This window comes from Podarcis cretensis, assembly GCF_951804945.1.
Source record: "Podarcis cretensis genome assembly, chromosome: 12".
NCBI classification, from domain to species: domain Eukaryota; kingdom Metazoa; phylum Chordata; class Lepidosauria; order Squamata; family Lacertidae; genus Podarcis; species Podarcis cretensis.
Genome location: NC_137181.1, coordinates 44,737,963 through 44,756,933, shown reverse-complemented (window position 1 = coordinate 44,756,933; position 18,971 = coordinate 44,737,963). Strand labels below are relative to the sequence as shown.

General features: G+C 44.5%; 1 protein-coding gene across 1 annotated transcript in view; it reads right to left on the bottom strand.

The window, feature by feature from the left end:
- TGFBR2 (transforming growth factor beta receptor 2) overlaps window positions 1-17,959 on the bottom strand; it is a 71,021-nt gene extending 53,062 nt beyond the window's left edge. Inside the window, exon 1 of the mRNA XM_079947380.1 lies at window positions 17,682-17,959. Coding sequence (XP_079803506.1) covers window positions 17,682-17,757 — 76 coding nt within the window. The 5' untranslated portion in view covers window positions 17,758-17,959. The remainder of the gene's footprint in view (window positions 1-17,681) is intronic.
- Window positions 17,960-18,971: the final 1,012 nt, after the last annotated feature.

Sequence of the window (18,971 nt, the reverse complement as noted above, 5' to 3'; positions counted from 1 at the left end):
GAGATATAATGGAGAAGATTTTGATTGTGGGAGGTGGTAATTATTTTTATCACCACACATAGGAAGGCTCATTATATCTATAGCGGTGAGTTCATTTATTGATTTGACGGATTTGTTCCTGCAAGTTTAGAAAAGATGGAATGGAAACATGTAAGTAAAACAAGCAGGGAAAACTGCCTTTGCTCCAAAGATGTGTTGTGGTAAGATTAAAGAGCCAGAAGCATCTTCCATTGATGACTGGGTATCTTTTATTTAGGGAAAGACAAAGGTAAAAGTCCTGCTGTAGCAATGAGGCTTACTGAATAGGAGTACTTTTTTTTAATAAAAAAAAAATGTTTGATTGTAAACACTTTGAAATCAGGCTTATGTTGATTTGATATTTGAGAGAATAACCGTGAAAATAAAGAAAACCAGAAAAGCACTTCATACACTAAGAGTCTCTAGAGCTGTAAGACTTTCATTTTAAAATCAGTAACATACCGTAACATAAAAGATTTGGCTCTCACTATAACATCCCAAAGAGCCAAATATGTTACAACAATGTATGTGCCAAAGGTGATGCAATCAGAGGTCTGGCCAAAATGTATAAATAATGAACACCACACCATTTTTAAAGGAACCAGGCTGGTGCCAGGCATATTGCCAGTTACAATACAAAACACAATGAGGACCCCTATGCAAAACGCACAAGGAACAACAAGACCCACATATGTACAAATGTACCTGCAAAACACTTCATGTGTGTATTTCGCTCAAATACACACAGAGATTAGCCTTAAGTAACACTTAACACAAAACTAAATGGAAAAGAAACTGAAAAGAAATGTTTCACTCACACCAACCCAGCCCTGCTGAAGGTGGGATGTCAGCCTTAACGCTAAATTTCCTGCCTTTTGTTGCAAACATCATGTCAGCTACATGGGTTTAAGCCTCATTTCCTGTTAGGGTGTTTTTCTTTCTAAAAGCATTCATGCAAGTTCATAGCACATGTGATTTACAGTTCTGAGCAACAAAAAAGTAAAGAAAGTGGTTGGACTTTTTTCTCCCTACAGTCTCATGAGAAATTTGTGTTGTATGTATAAAAACAGCTACTGCAACTATCTGTGTAAAAAAAAATCAGGCAAATTACCGTATTTTTCGCTCTATAACATGCACCCGACCATAACACGCACGTAGTTTTTAGAGGAGGAAAATCCGTAGGCATGCCACCCGTAGGCATTCCCTCCATTACACGCACAGACATTTCCCCTTACTTTCTAGGGGGGGGGGGGAAGTGGGTGTTATGGTGCAAAAAATACGGTACTTAACCCTGTTAAATCAGGAAAGGGGTATATTTGTCACATTTTTGCTGGACTACAGCTGCCATCCTTCCTGACTACTGCATATGTTGGCTAGTGGAATGATGGGAGCTGGGAAGGGAGGAGAGAGGGAAAGGCCCATTGTATAGGTGGGAGACATTGCAAATAAACGGCTCAGGACCACAAACCTCAAGGACCGCCTCTTTACATATAAACCTATCCAGACCCCGATATCATCCTCTGAGGCCCTTCTTTGTGTGCCTCATCCTCGAGAGGTCCGGAGGGTGGCAACACAAGAACAGGGCCTTCTCTGCAGTGGCTCCCCATCTGTGGAATGCTCTCCCCAGGGAAGTTTGCCTGGCGCCTTCGTTATACACCTTTAGGCACCAGGCAAAAACATTCTGTTTAAACCAGGCCTTTTGTTGACATCCTATACCCTTTTACAATGCGGCTCTTTTGTGCGTGGGGGGGTATTATTGGGTTATTATTCTTATTTTGATTTTATATATTGTGATCTTTTCTGTGAACCACCCTGAGACCTCCGGGTATAGGGCAGTATATAAATTCAATAAATAAATAAAATAAATAAATGCTGCTCTATTGCACTGCAATGGCTACCTGTAAGCTACTAGACCCAAGTTGTTGGTAACAGTTTATAAAGTCCTAAGTGGCACAGGAAGGGACGCGGGTGGCACTGTGGGTTAAACCACAGAGCCTAGGACTTGCCGATCAGAAGGTCGGCGGTTCAAATCGCCGTGATGGGGTGAGCTTGCGTTGCTCGGTCCCTGCTCCTGCAAACCTAGCAGTTCGAAAGCATGTCAAACTGCAAGTAGAGAAATAGGTACCACTCCGGCGGGAAGGTAAACAGCGTTTCCGTGCACTGCTCTGGTTCACCAGAAGCAGCTTAGTCATGCTGGCCACATGACCCGGAAGCTGTACGCTGGCTCCCTCGGCCAATAAAGTGAGATGAGCGCCGCAACCCCAGAGTCGGCCACGACTGGACCTAATGGTCAGGGGTCCCTTTACCTTTACCTAAGTGGCACAGGACACAAGTATCTGTCTGCTCCAATACCAAATGGCTCAATCCTGCTTGGTAGAATAACCTTCCCATTTGTGCTTGCTCCCTTCATTGTTGGGATTTAAACCTCAGCTAAGGACACTTGCTTAACCACACCTTTTCAGTCTGATATGTTTCCCCCGAAAAGCAAGGGGTGGATAGTTTTTTCCCCCATTAGTGTGACTTTATGAATATTTTAGTTTTATTCCTTGGTGTAATTTTATTGTTTATCCTTTGACATACATCTCCCTGGGCTCTGTTCAACAAAGGGTGATTCATAAATAACATAAATAAAGCCACTCTGAAGTCAGCACATTTTAATGTTCTTCTGTATAGGTCTGCTAGTTAATATGCCCCCCCTCCCCACTTAAGAGAATTGTTTCCGAGTGTTAAAAAATAATATTTGGAGTTAAGACTTTAATTAGTTTAAGTTGGTTTACAGGGAGGGAAAAATATGTGCCGTTATCTTATTATTAAAAAATCACAACTCAATATTTTGGGACAAGAATGGATCGGAATATTTTGGGGGTTTCAAAAGCCATGCGATATTTGTCATACATTTCCTGATGCGAGGCAAAAATGAACAGATTTTTAAAGCCCTTGGGATTTGCTTCCTTGATAGATGTTGCCATCTGAAATAAATGAAAGTCTATGTAGGCAAAAACAGAAGAGCAGAACTTTTTAAATGACTTAAATTACTCTTAGCAGAATGTTGCACAAATATACTTATTTCGAAGCTTTAAGTGTCCCTGAGAGACTTTTAAATACAGTATGATGCTACAGTATGCCCAATATCATGGGGGGGGGGGAGTGAAAGCAGCATTTTATCTACCATATGTTTGGTTACCAGCAAACCTATTTTATGCCTCATTGGTCCCATCAGAAATTTCCTTTTCCTGTTGTTTAAAAGCCAGCCCTCTGAGCAATATGCCAGAACTTGAATCATCGTTGTCAAACAGACAGAAAGCACAGAGAGCAAGCCTCAACTTCATCCGTAATAATGGGCACCTGTCAATCAACTACATATATACAGGGAAATATAGATGAGCATTATTCCCTGGTGGAAACCATTATTCCCTGGTGGAAACCAATTCATTGCACTGTGATTCAACTGTGCTGTAGTAAAGAGAAAATTCAGACAATCAATGGGTGTGTGGGGATGCTCATCTCAAATCCCATTCTACATGTCAGCTCCTTGCCTAGAGCTATCCAATCCCAGGCAGCTAGCACCATGCACAGAATCAGCTTTTTTATACCTTCTGACAAACGTTCAAAAACTCCTACTCTGGAGACAAGCACAAAGCTTAACTCTACATGTGATGATAGCTGGCTGACAAACAGCAGGATGTCAGTATATGTATACATTTGAAGCGGCTCACTGTGTACAGTAGCTATGTAGATTATTATCACTGCAGCTTCTTTTTCTAAGGCAAAAAACCAGATTTAGTATTTAAAGCAATCTGGAGACAGAAGATCGACAGCAGTCCAGGCTTACTTCACAGAAGATAAATCCAGTGTTTCGTATTAATGGCTTGTTCCTACAAGGAGGAGACTGCAAATGCTTTGACATCTGGACAGTGTTTGAAATTAGCCAGGAGCCAGGCGCATTTTGCACCTGACTGCTGGCCACTTGCGACCCAGTGAGCATGCCTGACATCTCTGCTATCTGGAGGTGCATGCCCATAGCTGTCAACGTTTCCCTTTTTTTAAGGGAAATTCCATATTAGTTTTTTTAACATATCATTTTCAACAGTAATTAAACATACTTTTACATCTTATTCAAATTTTTGACTTCCATCAATCCATCAATTTTCCAATCTAATCTCTCAGCATGCATTTCTTATCTTCCCTATTACATTTCAAACTCATAACCAATATCTCTATCTTTTTCTACTTTCTAACACTTCATATATTTCTCCTTACAAAACTTCTTGTAGTCCTACTAGTGTAATTTGTTGATTACAGTTGCTCTTCAAATAATTCATATACTTCTTCCAATCTTCTGTAAATCTCTGGTCCCGCAGGTTTCAAATCCTTCCTGTCATTTTGTCCAATTCTGCATAGTCCATTAATTTCGTCTGCCATTCTTCTTTCGTCGGAATTTCCCTTATTCCAAATAGGATTCCTCACAAGAAAAGGGAAAAGTTGACAGCTATATGCATGCCTGGGGATCACTGGATCTGGTCTGCTTTCACACACTAATACTCCATCCTGTAGAATTCTATCAGTTATATTTTATCTGCACATTCAGAATGAATTTCTGGAACCAACATGCTTTTTCTGTGCAGCCTGAGAAGCAGTCACCATTAAGAAAAAGAGGTCGGAATAAGACTGTCCTTGGATCAAGCAACTTTTCTTCTTTAAGTTCTCAAGGCTCTTAACCTAGCTCAAGGTTGTCATCTGAACTACCCAGATGCTTAACTGAGAATCAATCAGACAGTCAATCACTTGAAAAGTAAGACTTACTCCAAAATGGCAACTAGACATTCCATTTTTCGTGATGGTAACCTTGCTTTAAGGAGCCATTTGGTGCCTAGCTGATATATCTGAGTTTCTAACACTGCATCCTGGGCCATCACATCACTTGATTCTCATTATCCTGTAGGGCAGCCATCACCCACCAGCTACTTTATAGATGATGCTAGACTACAACTGCTATCATTCCCTGCCATGGGCCTCGCTGGCTCTAACAATATCCGCATGGCATTACCTAAACCACAACAGTTGCCACTGAAAGCCTGAGCAGTATTTAGAAAACTTGGGTGCCAGATGTTTAGAATCATGCCAAGGAGGGGGCCATTAGTTTACTCCGTTTTGCAGCTCTTCTCAAAGAAGGGGGTACTTTATTTACTCTGTAACTACATGCCTGCAGATGTTTCCAGGGCTGGTAATTAAATCTAGGCTACTTCCACACAAAGCATTGTGCACACTCGTAATATACTTTGAAATATTACTGCAATCTAAGTCACTGTTATTAGTGCTATTAAATGTATTTTGCTTCCATTTCCCCACCCCGGCGTACAGCTTCCGGGTCATGTGGCCAGCATGACTAAGCCGCTTCTGGTGAACCAGAGCAGCACACGGAAACGCCGTTTACCTTCCCTCTGGAGCGGTACCTATTTATCTACTTGCACTTTGACGTGCTTTCGAACTGCTAGGTTGGCAGGAGCAGGGTCCAAGCAACGGGAGCTCACCCCGTTGCGGGGATTCGAACCGCTGACCTGCTGATCAGCAATTCCTAGGCTCTGTGGTTTAACCCACAGCGCCACCCGCACACAAACACACACTTTAAACCCATGCACTTCTGTGCAGTGTTAGAAACTCAGATATATAACCTAGCTCCTTAAACCAAGATTACAGTCGCCAAAATGGAACAGCTAGTTGAATTTGGGGGTAAGACGGCTCTAAAGTCTTACTTTTCAAATGGAGGACTTGACTGTGATTGATTCTCAGTTAAACATCTGGCTAGTTCAGATGACAACCTTGAGCTAGGTTAAGAGCTTTGAGAACTTAAAGAAGCAAAGTCACTTGATCCAACCAGGGACAGTCCACATATATATATTGGTCTATTCTGACCTCTTTTTCTTAATGGTGACTGCTCCTGCTCAGGCTGCACAGGGAAAAAATGCAATTTGTTTCCAGAAATTCATTCTGATTGTGCAGATAAAATATAACTGATAGAATTCTGCAGGATGGGGTACTAGTGTGTGAAAACATCCCAGATCCAATGACCCCAGATGGTTATGATAAATGATATCCTGGCACCCAAGCATCTTCAGTTGGTCGCCAGTGGTCAAAAGCCAGGTGCAAAATGCTCCTGGCGCCTGGCTAATTTCAAACACTGCTTCTGTGCCCAAGAACCTGAGGCCTCATATGCCTATTCTATACCAAACTCCTTCCCTATCTGAGACATTCTGTTTCTGCATATCACAAACCACAGGAGGGGAGTGTGCCCTTGTGCTCTGGTCCAGCAAAAATGGGATGCTGGCCTAGGTGGGCCACTGGCCTGATCCAGCACACTGTTCTTATGTTCCTACACTAGGTAAAGGTAAAGGGACCCCTGACCATTAGGTCCAGTCGTGGCCAACTCTGGGGTTGCGGTGCTCATCTCGCTTTATTGCCGAGGGAGCCGGTGTACAGCTTCCGGGTCATGTTGCCAGCATGACTAAGCCGCTTCTGGCAAACCAGAGCAGCACACGGAAACGCTGTTTACCTTCCCGCCGGAGTGGTACCTATTTCTCTACTTGCAGTTTGACGTGCTTTTGAACTGCTAGGTTGGCAGGAGCAGGGACTGAGCAACGGGAGCTCACCCCGTCGCGGGGATTCGAACCGCCAACCTTCTGATCAGCAAGTTCTGATCGGTTTAACCCACAGCGCCACCCGCGTCCCTATTCCTACACTAGAGTCTGGTGTTAAATAGAAAAGTCCTAATACAACTCTAAAATGGCTAAGCACACAGTGCCAACTTTTACAAACGAGCCTCAGTTGAAATTGCAGCTCGGATTTTAAACTCTGCTCAGTAGAATAACAAACAGTTATGCTGCTAACAGTCGGCTGCTAACAAGCCCTCCGAACGGATATTTCAGATGTTTGCGGGCTATAAAGTTTTGCATCTGAGAAATTTCAAAAATGTCCGCCTTCCTGTGGAATGCCTGCTTTTGGCATAAACCAAGGCATTACTGAATGCAGGAAGCTCAGCTTTTCTTCTTAAATTTTGCAAGTCCTTTCTGTTTCTATTTTAAATTTAATTAAATGAAGTGTTGGGGGGAAGTTTCAAGGTGGAAAGCTCCAGATTCTCACTAGGAAAGAGAACTGCTGATTTTTCTCCAAGGGTGACCAAAGAAATCCAAGAGAGTTTGCAAGGGACAGTGAGAAGGAATTGGATTAATTCCCAATGTTTGCATAACGGACCAGTAATTCCAGTCTCCACATGCCCTAAAGGAAGTGTTGCATCACTTTCTGGGACGAAGAGGATGGGCCCCATCCTTTCCTTCAACACTAGAGCAGTTGGAGGGAACAGGATCTCATCTCTACAGTCATGCTATGCTCCAAGTACAGTACATTCACATCTTACGTGGGGGTTATGATCTGGATACACAAGCTGCGTATACTCAAACCAGTGTCAGAAACTCAGATATACAGTGGTAAAAGTGTGTGGGTCATCTCTCAGGAGCAGCACTAGTCCTGAGGTGGTCACAGGAGGACTTTAGAAGCCCAACAATGAAGCTGAACGTTGAAAGATCCAGGACCGATAAAAGACCTCTTCATGCATTGCATAGTCAAAACTACTTGCCCCCTCAAGAGGGGTAATGACCACCAACTTGGATGGCTTTAAAAGAGGATTAGACAAAATCATGGAGGAGGGGTCTATCAATGGCTACTAGCCATGACGGCTAGGCTCTACCTCCATAGATGGAGGTAGCAATGCTTTGAAATATCAGATGCTGGAAACTACCAGAGGGGAAAGTGCTCATGTTCTGCTCCCTAGCTTCCCACAGGCATCTGGTTGGCCACTGTGAAAACAGGATGCTGGAATAGATGTTCCATTGGCCTGATTCAGCAGGCTATTCTTATGTTCAAAACCACAGGGATAGCAACTTGATAACTCAGAGTGTGGTGCTGATAACGCCAAGGTTGTGGGTTTGAACCCAGCTGCATGTTAGTTTCTAGATGGTTCTGGGTTATTTCCAACTCAATGATTCTAGGCGTGGTTCCCTTTTCAGCTCAAAGCTCAAGAAGAGGGCTAAGGCTTCCTATTTTCACACTCCACACTCCAAAGTGTTTGGATTGCAACTTGCTCCAAAGAACAGCAAGACTATGGGAATAATCCCCTGTTCCCTTGCCCTACTCCAGGGGTTGAGGGGAAATCTGGGAAGGCCTGGAGCTGGAAAAAGGAGCAAGGGATTCACTGAGTTTTAGAGGTGCAGCATGAGGTCAGGAATATGCAGGATCTTGCCCATCCAATATTTGGCTGGCTACCAAAGATACCCCAAAACGCTATCATTAGAAGTAGAAATGGCTGCTATGGATTAATAGGCCTGGCTGGTATTTATTGGTATAGACTTGATACATAGCTCACTAGGTAGCTCATGAAATGTGGTCAGGTAAATATTAGCAATTCATATATGTAGCATGTTTATTTATCTATACAAAACATTCCTTTCCCACCCACTGGCTACAACTTGGAACCTAGGGTGGCTAACAGGAATAGATAAAACAGCCTTACAAATTCACACATAGGGTTGTTTTTTTAAAAAAATCACAATATATTAAAACTATTGTAAGTGCAGCAATAATAAAATGCACAGAATTTCATCTTGATATGTGCTTTAATGCATATTTAATACATGTTCAACAAACTAATGTAATCTTGAGAATAAAATGTAATAGTTGGGGAGTTAACAGCTGGCATTTTTTTGTGTGTGTCACATATTGCCGTTGTCAGGGAACTGCCATCGGAGCGCAGGGTGGTGGAGAAGCTCTCGGACGCTGGGGAGGGAACCAGCAGGGAAAGAGGGAGATCTTCCGCTGAGGAAGAAGGGAAGGAGGAGGAGTCGGAGGGAAGGCGCAGGGACGCTTCCAGCGAGACCAGTGGAGAGAGTTCAGGACCTCCCCTGGGGACGCCCACTCTGCGCAAAAAGCTGTCGCGCAGGGAATCCAGGAGGAGACTTTCTGTCAAGGAGCTCTTATGTTGGAAGAAGTTCAGGAAACGCCCACTGACGGATACTGCCAGTGATTAAGGCAGCCACGAAGTAAGGGCTGTCCGGTCAGGGGAGGTTTTAGCCAACTACTCAGCTTGGAGCGGTTTTGGCGCTTACGCACAAGCAACCCCTAATCCCTTTACAGCCGTAATTAGTTCACATATGCAATCTTGCCTTCTGAAGACTTTCTGTGCACGCTCTTTCTCTTTGGAAAAAAATCTCTTCCTCATTTACACTAACAGGGTTGTTGGCTTATGGAATACAGTGGTACCTCGGGTTACAGACGCTTCAGGTTACAGACGCTTCAGGTTACAGACTCCGCTAACCCAGAAATAGTACCTTGGGTTAAGAACTTTGCTTCAGGATGAGAACAGAAATCGTGCTCTGGCGGCACGGCGGCAGCAGCAGGCCCCCTTAGCTAAAGTGGTGCTTCAGGTTAAGAACAGTTTCAGGTTAAGCACGGACCTCAGGAACGAATTAAGTACTTAACCCGAGGTACCACTGTACCTGCTGAACCACAACAAACTGAATGGTGAGTGTCTGTCTAAACCATATGCTGCAAAAAAAGAGGGTCACAAGAAAATGTTGTGGGCAACAGAAAGTACCCATTTCACAGGGTGTGTGCGGAATATTGACGGTGCTCAGAATTCAACAAAACAGGTGAAATACCTACACACAAAATAAAATACAGACAAAAATGCCAGCTATTCTCCCCCTATTAAAAATGCAAACTTGCCAACCAAAGTGGTGGGGGATGACACAAATAAAATATCCATTTTTTAAATTAAAATTTAAAAGCTGGTAGAGGGTCTTAGCCAAGGGGGTGGTTCTTATGGTGCACACAGGTCCTATATTTGGGGTCCTACTTGTAAATACAGACCATTCTGCCTGCCAATTACAATTTGTTGATAATTTAAAAGTACAGACATGTGCTTCTTCTGGTAACAATTCCGCTCACACGTAGCTCCGAGGCTGTAATCAGAGCTGAACTATTTCCCTGGCTTGTGCAATACTATAACGAGAAGATTCCATCTCCAGCCCTGTTTAATTAGCTACCTCGTGCTAATTAGGAGCTGCATCATGTGAGAAGGTAAGAAATTGCTAGAATTGCAACTAAAAGAGCAACCCAAAAAACCAGAAAGCTCTGGCTATTCTGTCCACCTAACACATATTTTCATGACGAGACAATTTGAGGAACTGAAGATTTTTATTTTTTTGTTCTTCTAAGATTTTCCCAAATGTTCAGCTGTTTCAGTTTACAATTACAGCAATCTGAGGCAGACATCTGATTTTCAAAAAGTGACAACATGTCTTTTTTTGGACATCCCCTTTCTAAATGAGAGGCAGAGCTTTCCCCTGAAAAATAAAGAAAAAACAGCAGGAATAGAGATACTAAAGTCTACAGAAACGTCTAATGCCTGTTTCCCACCCCACCCACCTTTTTTATTTTCTTTCTTCAAATTTAGAGGTTTCATTTATTTGTGAAATGCTGTCTGCCATAAGCCTTCAGAGGAGGGAGAATCTATCAGATTCCTTCATCTTTTACCAACTAGTCATAGCAGAACTCTTAACAACTGCTGCACAGTTTCAAGATGTGATCACGGCACTAAGCAGAGCAGGCCTTCAGCACGCTTCCTGAAGGCCAAGCTACAATAGACATTAAATACTCAAATTCACAGATGCATAGTCACTTTTTAAAAAACACTGCAAATAACAGCCGCTTGGAGTCAAGTAAGAATCGGGATCATGCACTGAAGGATGGGGCAGTGGGAGTTAATCTTTTCTTATCATGCCATTGTCCTAATTAAAACTGCCCCTGCAAGAGAAAGTTCTCCACTGGCTATTCCTTGAGTCAAAACACAGCAGGGTGGACATTGTCTTTCACTGAGACCATGGTGGGTAGGAAGGCTGAACTATTCCTCCCACCACAGTGCTGATATTCACTGGGAGCCAGAGGCCACCGTGGGCCGAAGATGGTGTAGCCAGCAACCCGCCGTCCACGTGACACTTGTCGCACACCTGTGATGTCACACATGCATCATCAGGAGGAGGCGCATAGTCAGGAGGTGGTCCTTGAGAGGTCATTTCCCCCCTAGAGTTGACACGCCTGTTGGGAGCCCAGAAGCAACCACATTCAGTGAAAAATTTAAAGGTTCATGCAGCTGTGCATTAATGTAATGTGTAGTTTGGTTCCGAGTCTTCCTTATTAAGGTGGGAAGGGAACTCTACAGCCCAAGGTCACATGAAACTAACCACAATTACCTTGAATTTCTGCTTAACCCTCAAGAAAGAAGGGCATTTTCGCTGGCCAGGTTTAATTCAAATCCATCAAACCTCCTTTGGGGAAGGTTCTCAGGCAGGGTGGAAAGAGAAAGAACTTGCCCATGTGAAGAACACCTGGTGGAAACCCTTATACATATGGTTCTTAATTGTAAACTATTGTAAACTATTGTAAACTATCTCAGTCAGCAATTTCTAGATCAATTCTGTATCCCCAAATGGAAACCAGAGTTGGAGGTCATACATTTTCTATTACTGGGGAATGATCAGGAGCTCACCAAGTTAGTGGGTAAATATCTCTATTTGGTTTTTTGTCGTCGAAATACAATGCAGACGTCTGATCTCCCAGGAGACCTAGAGATGTGATGATAGACTGCTCTGCCATTCTTTTAGCAAATGTTTTGTGCTATTGGGGAAGTGGTAATTCTTTATTGATTTGTTTTGGATGTTTGGATGTGATGCCAATAAAAGGTTTGATGATGATGATGATGATGATGATGATGATGATGATATAGCCCAAGGTAACATTCTGGCAACCCCATCAGGCTTGGTAGGTACGGAGCTATGGAACCGAGTTTCCTTTGTGTGGCAGCATGTTATGTTATCTCTGAAAGATCTGTATATTTACAGACATACAAGCAGAGAACGAAGCGTAGCCAAAGTGCTGCTACAGGTAGATCCCCAGAGAAGGGCCGTAGTTCAGTGGCGGAACAGGAATCAGGTTCGATTCCTGACATGTCCAGGGAGAGCCAGAAATATCCTGCCTGAAATTCTGGAGAGCCATTGCCAATCAGTGTAGACAGTACTAGGCTAGATAGACCATTGTTCTGACTTCGTATAAGGCAGCTCTCTATGTTCTAACCCCCAAAGATAGCACTAACCTCCCCCCTCAAAAAAAAAGTGCTCCCACCCAAAGTTTCAGCAAATTTTTAACTAGAGACACTAAGCCAGCAGTCTCTGTCTTTCTCTGCCCCTTCAAACTACACATGGAGTGTTTTCCTTAAGGATTGAACCTTCTGTTCTGCACACCAACAAGCATCCATTCCTCCACCACCACCAAATATGCATTTGGTGTACATGTACAGAAAGTGATGTACTTTGGGTATTTCATGTTACTAAGATTTTTGCCAGCAGTCTTCCGCTAACAGGGAGTGGTTTGTTTTTATCTACTTCAACGGAGGTTACCCAGGGATACAAGCCAGGAAAAAGCTAGCTCTGCCAAATCTCCTGCCCAAGAAAGAATCCCTTTTCACTCACTCACTCCAAGTCAGCCAAAGCAAAATGCAATCCTATGCATGCTACTCAGGAGTAAATAGGTTCAGGGAGGGCAAACCGCTCAGCAGTGCAACCTGGGAGACAGAGGGTATGTTACTGAAAGCAGGCATAATTCAACAGTACAAAACAAAATTTAAAAAGCAGGATATATATTCAGAAGGGAGCAATATCAATGTCCGGTTTCCCCCATTTATTTATTTATTTATTTATTTATTGTGATGTTAGTACTATATCATGCAAGTTATATTTGGCAAACTGCATCCTTGTCCGAGAACTTTCTTCATGTGCAAAAAGCTGTGTTTTCCACAGCTGCATGTCTTCATCATACTGACTGATAAAGAGATAAACTTGGCAGATATCCCTTGTGTTGTATGTACTATGTGTGTACAGGAAAATGTGCTTTTCAAAAAAGAAATAATTGGCTTTGAGTAATTAGGTCATTGGTCTTAAACCTGAGAATGCCCATTAGAGATTAAGTAATAAAAATAAAAGCATTGTCATTCCGAATACACCAAGGTAATTATAATCGAACTATTCATGGTCGTATGAAGAGGGATCATTAGCAGCACACAGATTTGAGCAGGAAGAAGCCTTGGGCTTGCACACACTATCTCCCCTCCTGCCCTGTGTTCAAGGGGGGTTTTGGAGCTTTTGCATCTGCTTTTAGCCAATCACAGCTTCCCATACCCTCCAAAACCAGGAACTGTGGCTGACATGGAGTACGGTTTGTTTAAGGGACACAGCTTCAGAAACCATGGTTAGGCGCTGGCCTGTTTGAAACTCGTCATAAATTAACATGAACCACAAAGTTTGCCAGTCCAGACGACATGACAATGTCGTTTACTGGGACATGTGAACATAGCTATAGTGATAAAGGCAATGCCATTTAATTGTGAAAGGAAGAAATCACAAGGAAAGTATGCATATTTAGCCAAGAGTCCCTTTGGGACTGTGAATATGGCAAACGGATCCTGCTTGCAGGGCCACACAAACAGGAGTTTCTGGGCCTGTATACAGTTTGGATGTCTTGGACAAAAACTTTTATCCTCTTTCAGCCTAAGATATAACACAGCAGAAGTAAAACCCAGAGATAAAGCCAAGTTGTTATACAAGGTCACCACTCTTAATGATTGTGCTAGCTCTCAGATAACACTGGTCACGACCCAAACAGCCGTGTATAAATGCAGAAAGTGCTACTGCTGTCTCGGCTCCTGCTCTAGAACAGCCTCCCCAGGCTGGTACTCTCCAGATGTTTTACTGTTCCCATCAACCCTACCCATCAAGTGCATTAGGTTGAGGAAAGCTGTTCTAGAGCAGGCATCCCCAAACTCAGCCCTCCAGATGTTTTGGGACTACAGTTCCCATCAACCCTGACCACTAGTCCTGTTAGCTAGGGATGATGGGAGTTGTAGTTCCAAAACAGCTGGAGGGCTGAGTTTGGGGATGCCTGCTCTAGAAGATCCCCTTACAGTGGTGCCTCGGTTTAAGAACAGCCCTGTTTACAAACTATTTGGTATACGAACTCCGCAAAACCGGAAGTAGTGTTCCGGTTAGCAAACTTTACCTCAGTCTACGAACGGAAGCTGAATGGTGGAAAGGCACCGGCAGCAGGAGGCCTCATTAGGGAAAGTGCACCTCGGTTTAAGAACAGTTTCAGTTTAGGAACGGACTTCCGGAACTGATTAAGTTCATAAGCCGATCTACCACTATTCCTTCAAGAGATGCAAAGACTTGCATTGGAAAGGAGACAAGGAGAATTTCTAACGTGAGTACTTATTCCAAGCGTACGTTCTTCTCTATCGTACAAGTTTTATATTACAGTACAGGAACATTCCATTATTATCATAATCTGCAACTGGACCTAACCTTTCAGCAAATGCACAGATATTGCTAACACTTTGCATGGTACTCAGCTATGCAAGTGTTTGCAGGATCTTTACATAAAACGCTACAAATGCTGTACTGTGACATAGCTAAACTGATTTTACGCATGCTAAGTAAGTAAAACATTTTAAATCAACAGTTTGTTTGTTTTTAAAAGCATGCTGCATATTTATGCTTAATATCACTATAGGTAGCTATTTGAATGGTAAGATGCTAACCTTAATATACAGGTTTCCTTTCCAGCACTGTATTTTTACCTCTCCTTTCCCCCCACTAACCATCATTTTGCAAACAATACAAAAGCATCACCCTGTTTGTTATGTTACTATGGGATGGCTTTTTAAAAAAGAAAGAAAGAAAGAAAGAAAGAAAGAAAGAAAGAAAGAAAGAAAGTATACAGGGAAGTAGTCCTTAGTAAATCTGCCAGTGGACATTATACAGTGGTAAAGGTAAAGGTAAAGGTACCCCTGCCCGTACGGGCCAGTCTTGACAGACTCTGGGGTTGTGCGCCCATCTCACTTAAGAGGCCAGGGGCCAGCGCTGTCCGGAGACACTTCCGGGTCACGTGGCCAGCGTGACATCGCTGCTCTGGCCTGAGCCAGAGCCAGAGCCGCACACGGAAATGCCGTTTACCTTCCCGCTGGTAAGCGGTCCCTATTTATCTACTTGCACCCGGAGGTGCTTTCGAACTGCTAGGTTGGCAGGCGCTGGGACCGAGCAGCGGGAGCGCACCCCGCCGCAGGGATTCGAACCGCCGACCTTTCGATCGGCAAGCCCTAGGCGCTGAGGCTTTAACCCACAGCGCCACCTGCGTCCAGTGGTACCTCGGGTTAAATAGGCTTCAGGTTACATACTCCGCTAACCCAGAAATAGTGCTTCAGGTTAAGAACTTTGCTTCAGGATAAGAACAGAAATCGGGCTCCAGCGGCACAACAGCAGCAGGAGGCCCCATTAGCTAAAGTGGTGCTTCAGGTTAAAAACAGTTTCAGGTTAAGAACAGACCTCCGGAATGAATTAAGTACTGAACCTGAGGTACCACTGTACTTCGTACGGTACCAACAATGTTCATGTCACTTTCCATCATTAACAATAAGTGAAAATGGCAAGTCCCCATCCCACAGAGCTTTACATTCTAGAGGAGAACAAGTGCAAGGGAATTGGGAATGAATATGCTCAAATATAGTTATGTATCCTTACGCTTCAAGTGGGTTTTGAGGAAGGATCCGTAAGGATAGAGGTAGTTCCGGGAATAAGAGACCAAAAGCGAGAGGGAAGTGGCAGTACATTTTAAAAGAGCATGAGATTTCTGGGCAGCTGCTCTTGGCAAAAAGTACAGATCACAGCTGGGGAACATTTGGCCCTCCAGATGTTGCCACACTACAACTCCCATCATTCCTAACCACTGGCTGTGCTGGCCCAGGCTGATGGGAACTGAGGGCCAAAATATGTGCCTAAAGCCTTGAGTACAACCTTGTACTACGTAAACAGACTACCTAAAAATAGAACATACAGGACGACCAAAAGTTAAAATAAAAAAGGTGTGCTGTGCCCCATCAGGAATGTGATGAGAGAAGTTAAGCTGTGTGTTAACGTTCGAGAAGCTTAGCTATTCTGATTATATCGTCAGTTGACAGCACTGGTACCCATAATAACCAGTGAAAAGGATTTTGCAGTAAAAGGGCTTTGCACATCAGTCCTCAGTGTGGTGGTTGTTGCTGTTGCTACTTAACAGTCTGCACTGAAGCGTGTTAAATGACTGAAGAGCTCCACACTTGAACAAGGCGGAAAGCAAAATGAAGAACACAAGGAGTCATGAGACAACTTAAAACCTGGACACAAAACACTGATCAAGTGACTTGGAAAGACACTGCTTCCCTCTACAGATGCTTAGCGTAGCGGTTTTTAAAATGAAGTTGCCACCATACTACTGCAAACTGTGTACAACCACATGCTTACACTCCGAACAGCTTTAACCCAGCTGAAGGAAGAAACAAAGGTGCAGGATTTTTTAAAAGCACTCTAGGGACAGGCCACACGGCCGCTTTACCCTTAAGTTTGTAACGAGGGAGTTCTTATGTCTCTTGGCGCACTTGGGTTATAGTTGCAAAATTAAGGGAACTGGCGTTCTGGAATTTGGATCCTTTACTTTCTGGGGAACTGTGACTCAGAAAACATCAGCGCATGACTCACTTCCCCTATTTCTAGGGATTTGTACCCCAAACCCTCATGTGCATTGCCAATAGCCCTGCCATCATGCCAGGAGCAAACAACCCACCAATTTCACAGCTGCAAGCAGCTCTTCCTAGGCCAGATGTGGCGACTACGGGTGCATCTGCAAGACACAAGGCAGCTGTTCCTTGCCAGATATCCAGAGTTCAGGATGAAAACTTCTGCACCACACCTCAAGCAAGAACAGAAGTTGGAGGGGGGGGGAGAAGCATGCTTTCCTCCAAAACAACACTCTTTTCAAGAGGAAAGAAGAAAAACCATTCCAAAAGTTTTAACTTTTTTTGGGAGGGAGATCAACACCCCAACCCCAGAAACACAACACAGCTCAGTCGGTAGAACATGAGACTCTCAACCTCAGGATCGTGGGTTCGAAGGAAAGATTCCTGCATTGCTGGGGGTTGGGCTAGATGACCCTGGGGGAACCCTTTGCAATTCTGTGGTAAAGGTAAAGGGACCCCTGACCATTAGGTCCAGTCGTAGCCGACTCTAGGGTTGTGGCGCTCATCTCGCTTTATTGGCCGAGGGAGCCGGCGTACAGCTTCCGGGTCATGTGGCCAGCGTGACTTCTGGCGAACCAGAGCAGTGCACCGAAGCGTCGTTTACATTCCCGCCGGAGCGGTACCTATTTATCTACTTGCACTGGCATGCTTTCAGACTGCTAGGTTGGCAGGAGCAGGGACCGAGCAACGGGAGCTCACCCCGTTGCGGGGATTCGAACCGCCAACCTTCTGATCGGCAAGCCCAAGACTCAGTGGTTTAACCCACAGTGCCACCCGTGTCCCTTTACAATTCTGTCGTGCTCCTTTGCAATTCTGTGGTGCTATGAACCTGGCCAATAATAATAATAATAATAATAATAATAATAATGGGCTTCTGGTGCCTTGTTCACAAGCTCGACCTTGGCGGGGAAGCGTCTGAAGCCCAGAGACCAGGGAGCGAAGCGAAGGCGAGGCTTACCTGTACCCCGAGCCAGCGGGCAAGCCGCGCAGTGCAAGAGAGTCCACAGCAAAACGTGCTTGGGCGCCCCGCTCATTGTCCAGCTCCCTCGGGGCGCTGGGCTGCTCGGCGGCGGAGGAGAGGCGGGCGCGGGGCGCGCGGGGCGCGGCGAGGGGCTCCTCCGGAGGCGAAGGCGGGTCCCTCGAGGCGGAAAGCGGGCGAGCGGGCGAGCGAGCGAGGCCCCGGCAGAGGCAGCAGCAGCCGCAGCAGCCGCGGCTCTCGGCTGCTTGCTCGGAGGGCGTGTGCGACTCACCCCCGCCCGCCTTCCCCGCTTCAGCCCTGCCTTGCAGAGGAAACAGGAAATCTTAAAAAGTTCGCAAACAGCTGGGCAGGACTTTCTTAACTCTCGCAGTCAGTTCCTTCTCCGGCCCACCCTCCCTCCCGGGCTCGCTTCGGAGCTGCCTGTCAATCAAGGGCCTGAGGCCAAACCTCCCTCGCCCTCAGGTTGCTCTTTTTCTCACACAAGCTGAGGCAAAAAGAAAAAGAATAGTGCCCAGAGAGAGGCGGCTGGGCATCATCGCACGTCCCCCGCTTGTTTCCTGGAAGGGGACTTCCTTCATCATCTCTGTGGCACGCGCCGTGGCTTTTTTATTTTTATTCGTGGGCGTGGACTGAACCCACCCACCCCCCATCAAGTAAATAAATATACTTAGAATCATAGAATTGTGAGGATCATCTAGTCCAGTGGTTCCCAAACTTTTTTTTTTTTTTTGTCATGCCCCACCTAACCATGGTTACTTTTTTAAAAATAACTTTTTCTCTCTCTTTTTTTCTTTGAAAAAAATCTGGTAACCTTAACCTTAGCGTCTCTAAAATCCTGATCCCCTCCCCCCGCCCGACATATAATTCTAATTATTCAAAAAGTGAACTCCTGTAACTCATTCTCGAATTGACCCCCTTAAAAATCAAATAGCGCCCCCCCCGTAGGCCGTGTGCCCCACATTGGGAACCACGGAATTCTGGTCCAACCCCCTGCAAAGCAAGAATTTGCAGCCATCCCATGTGGGGATCAAGCCTGCAACCTTGGCATTGAATGCCCTCCAACATTTCTTTGATGAAAATAGGGATATCCTATTCCATATTATTATTATTACCAAGCCACCTGAGTGAGTTGCCCCAGCTACTCTGGGCCGATTACAACATATATAAACAAAAAACATTAAACATTTTAAAAAACTTCCCTATACAGGGCTGCCTTCAGACGGTTCAGGGGTCAGATAACTCCATACCATCCAACATTTCTCCGATGGA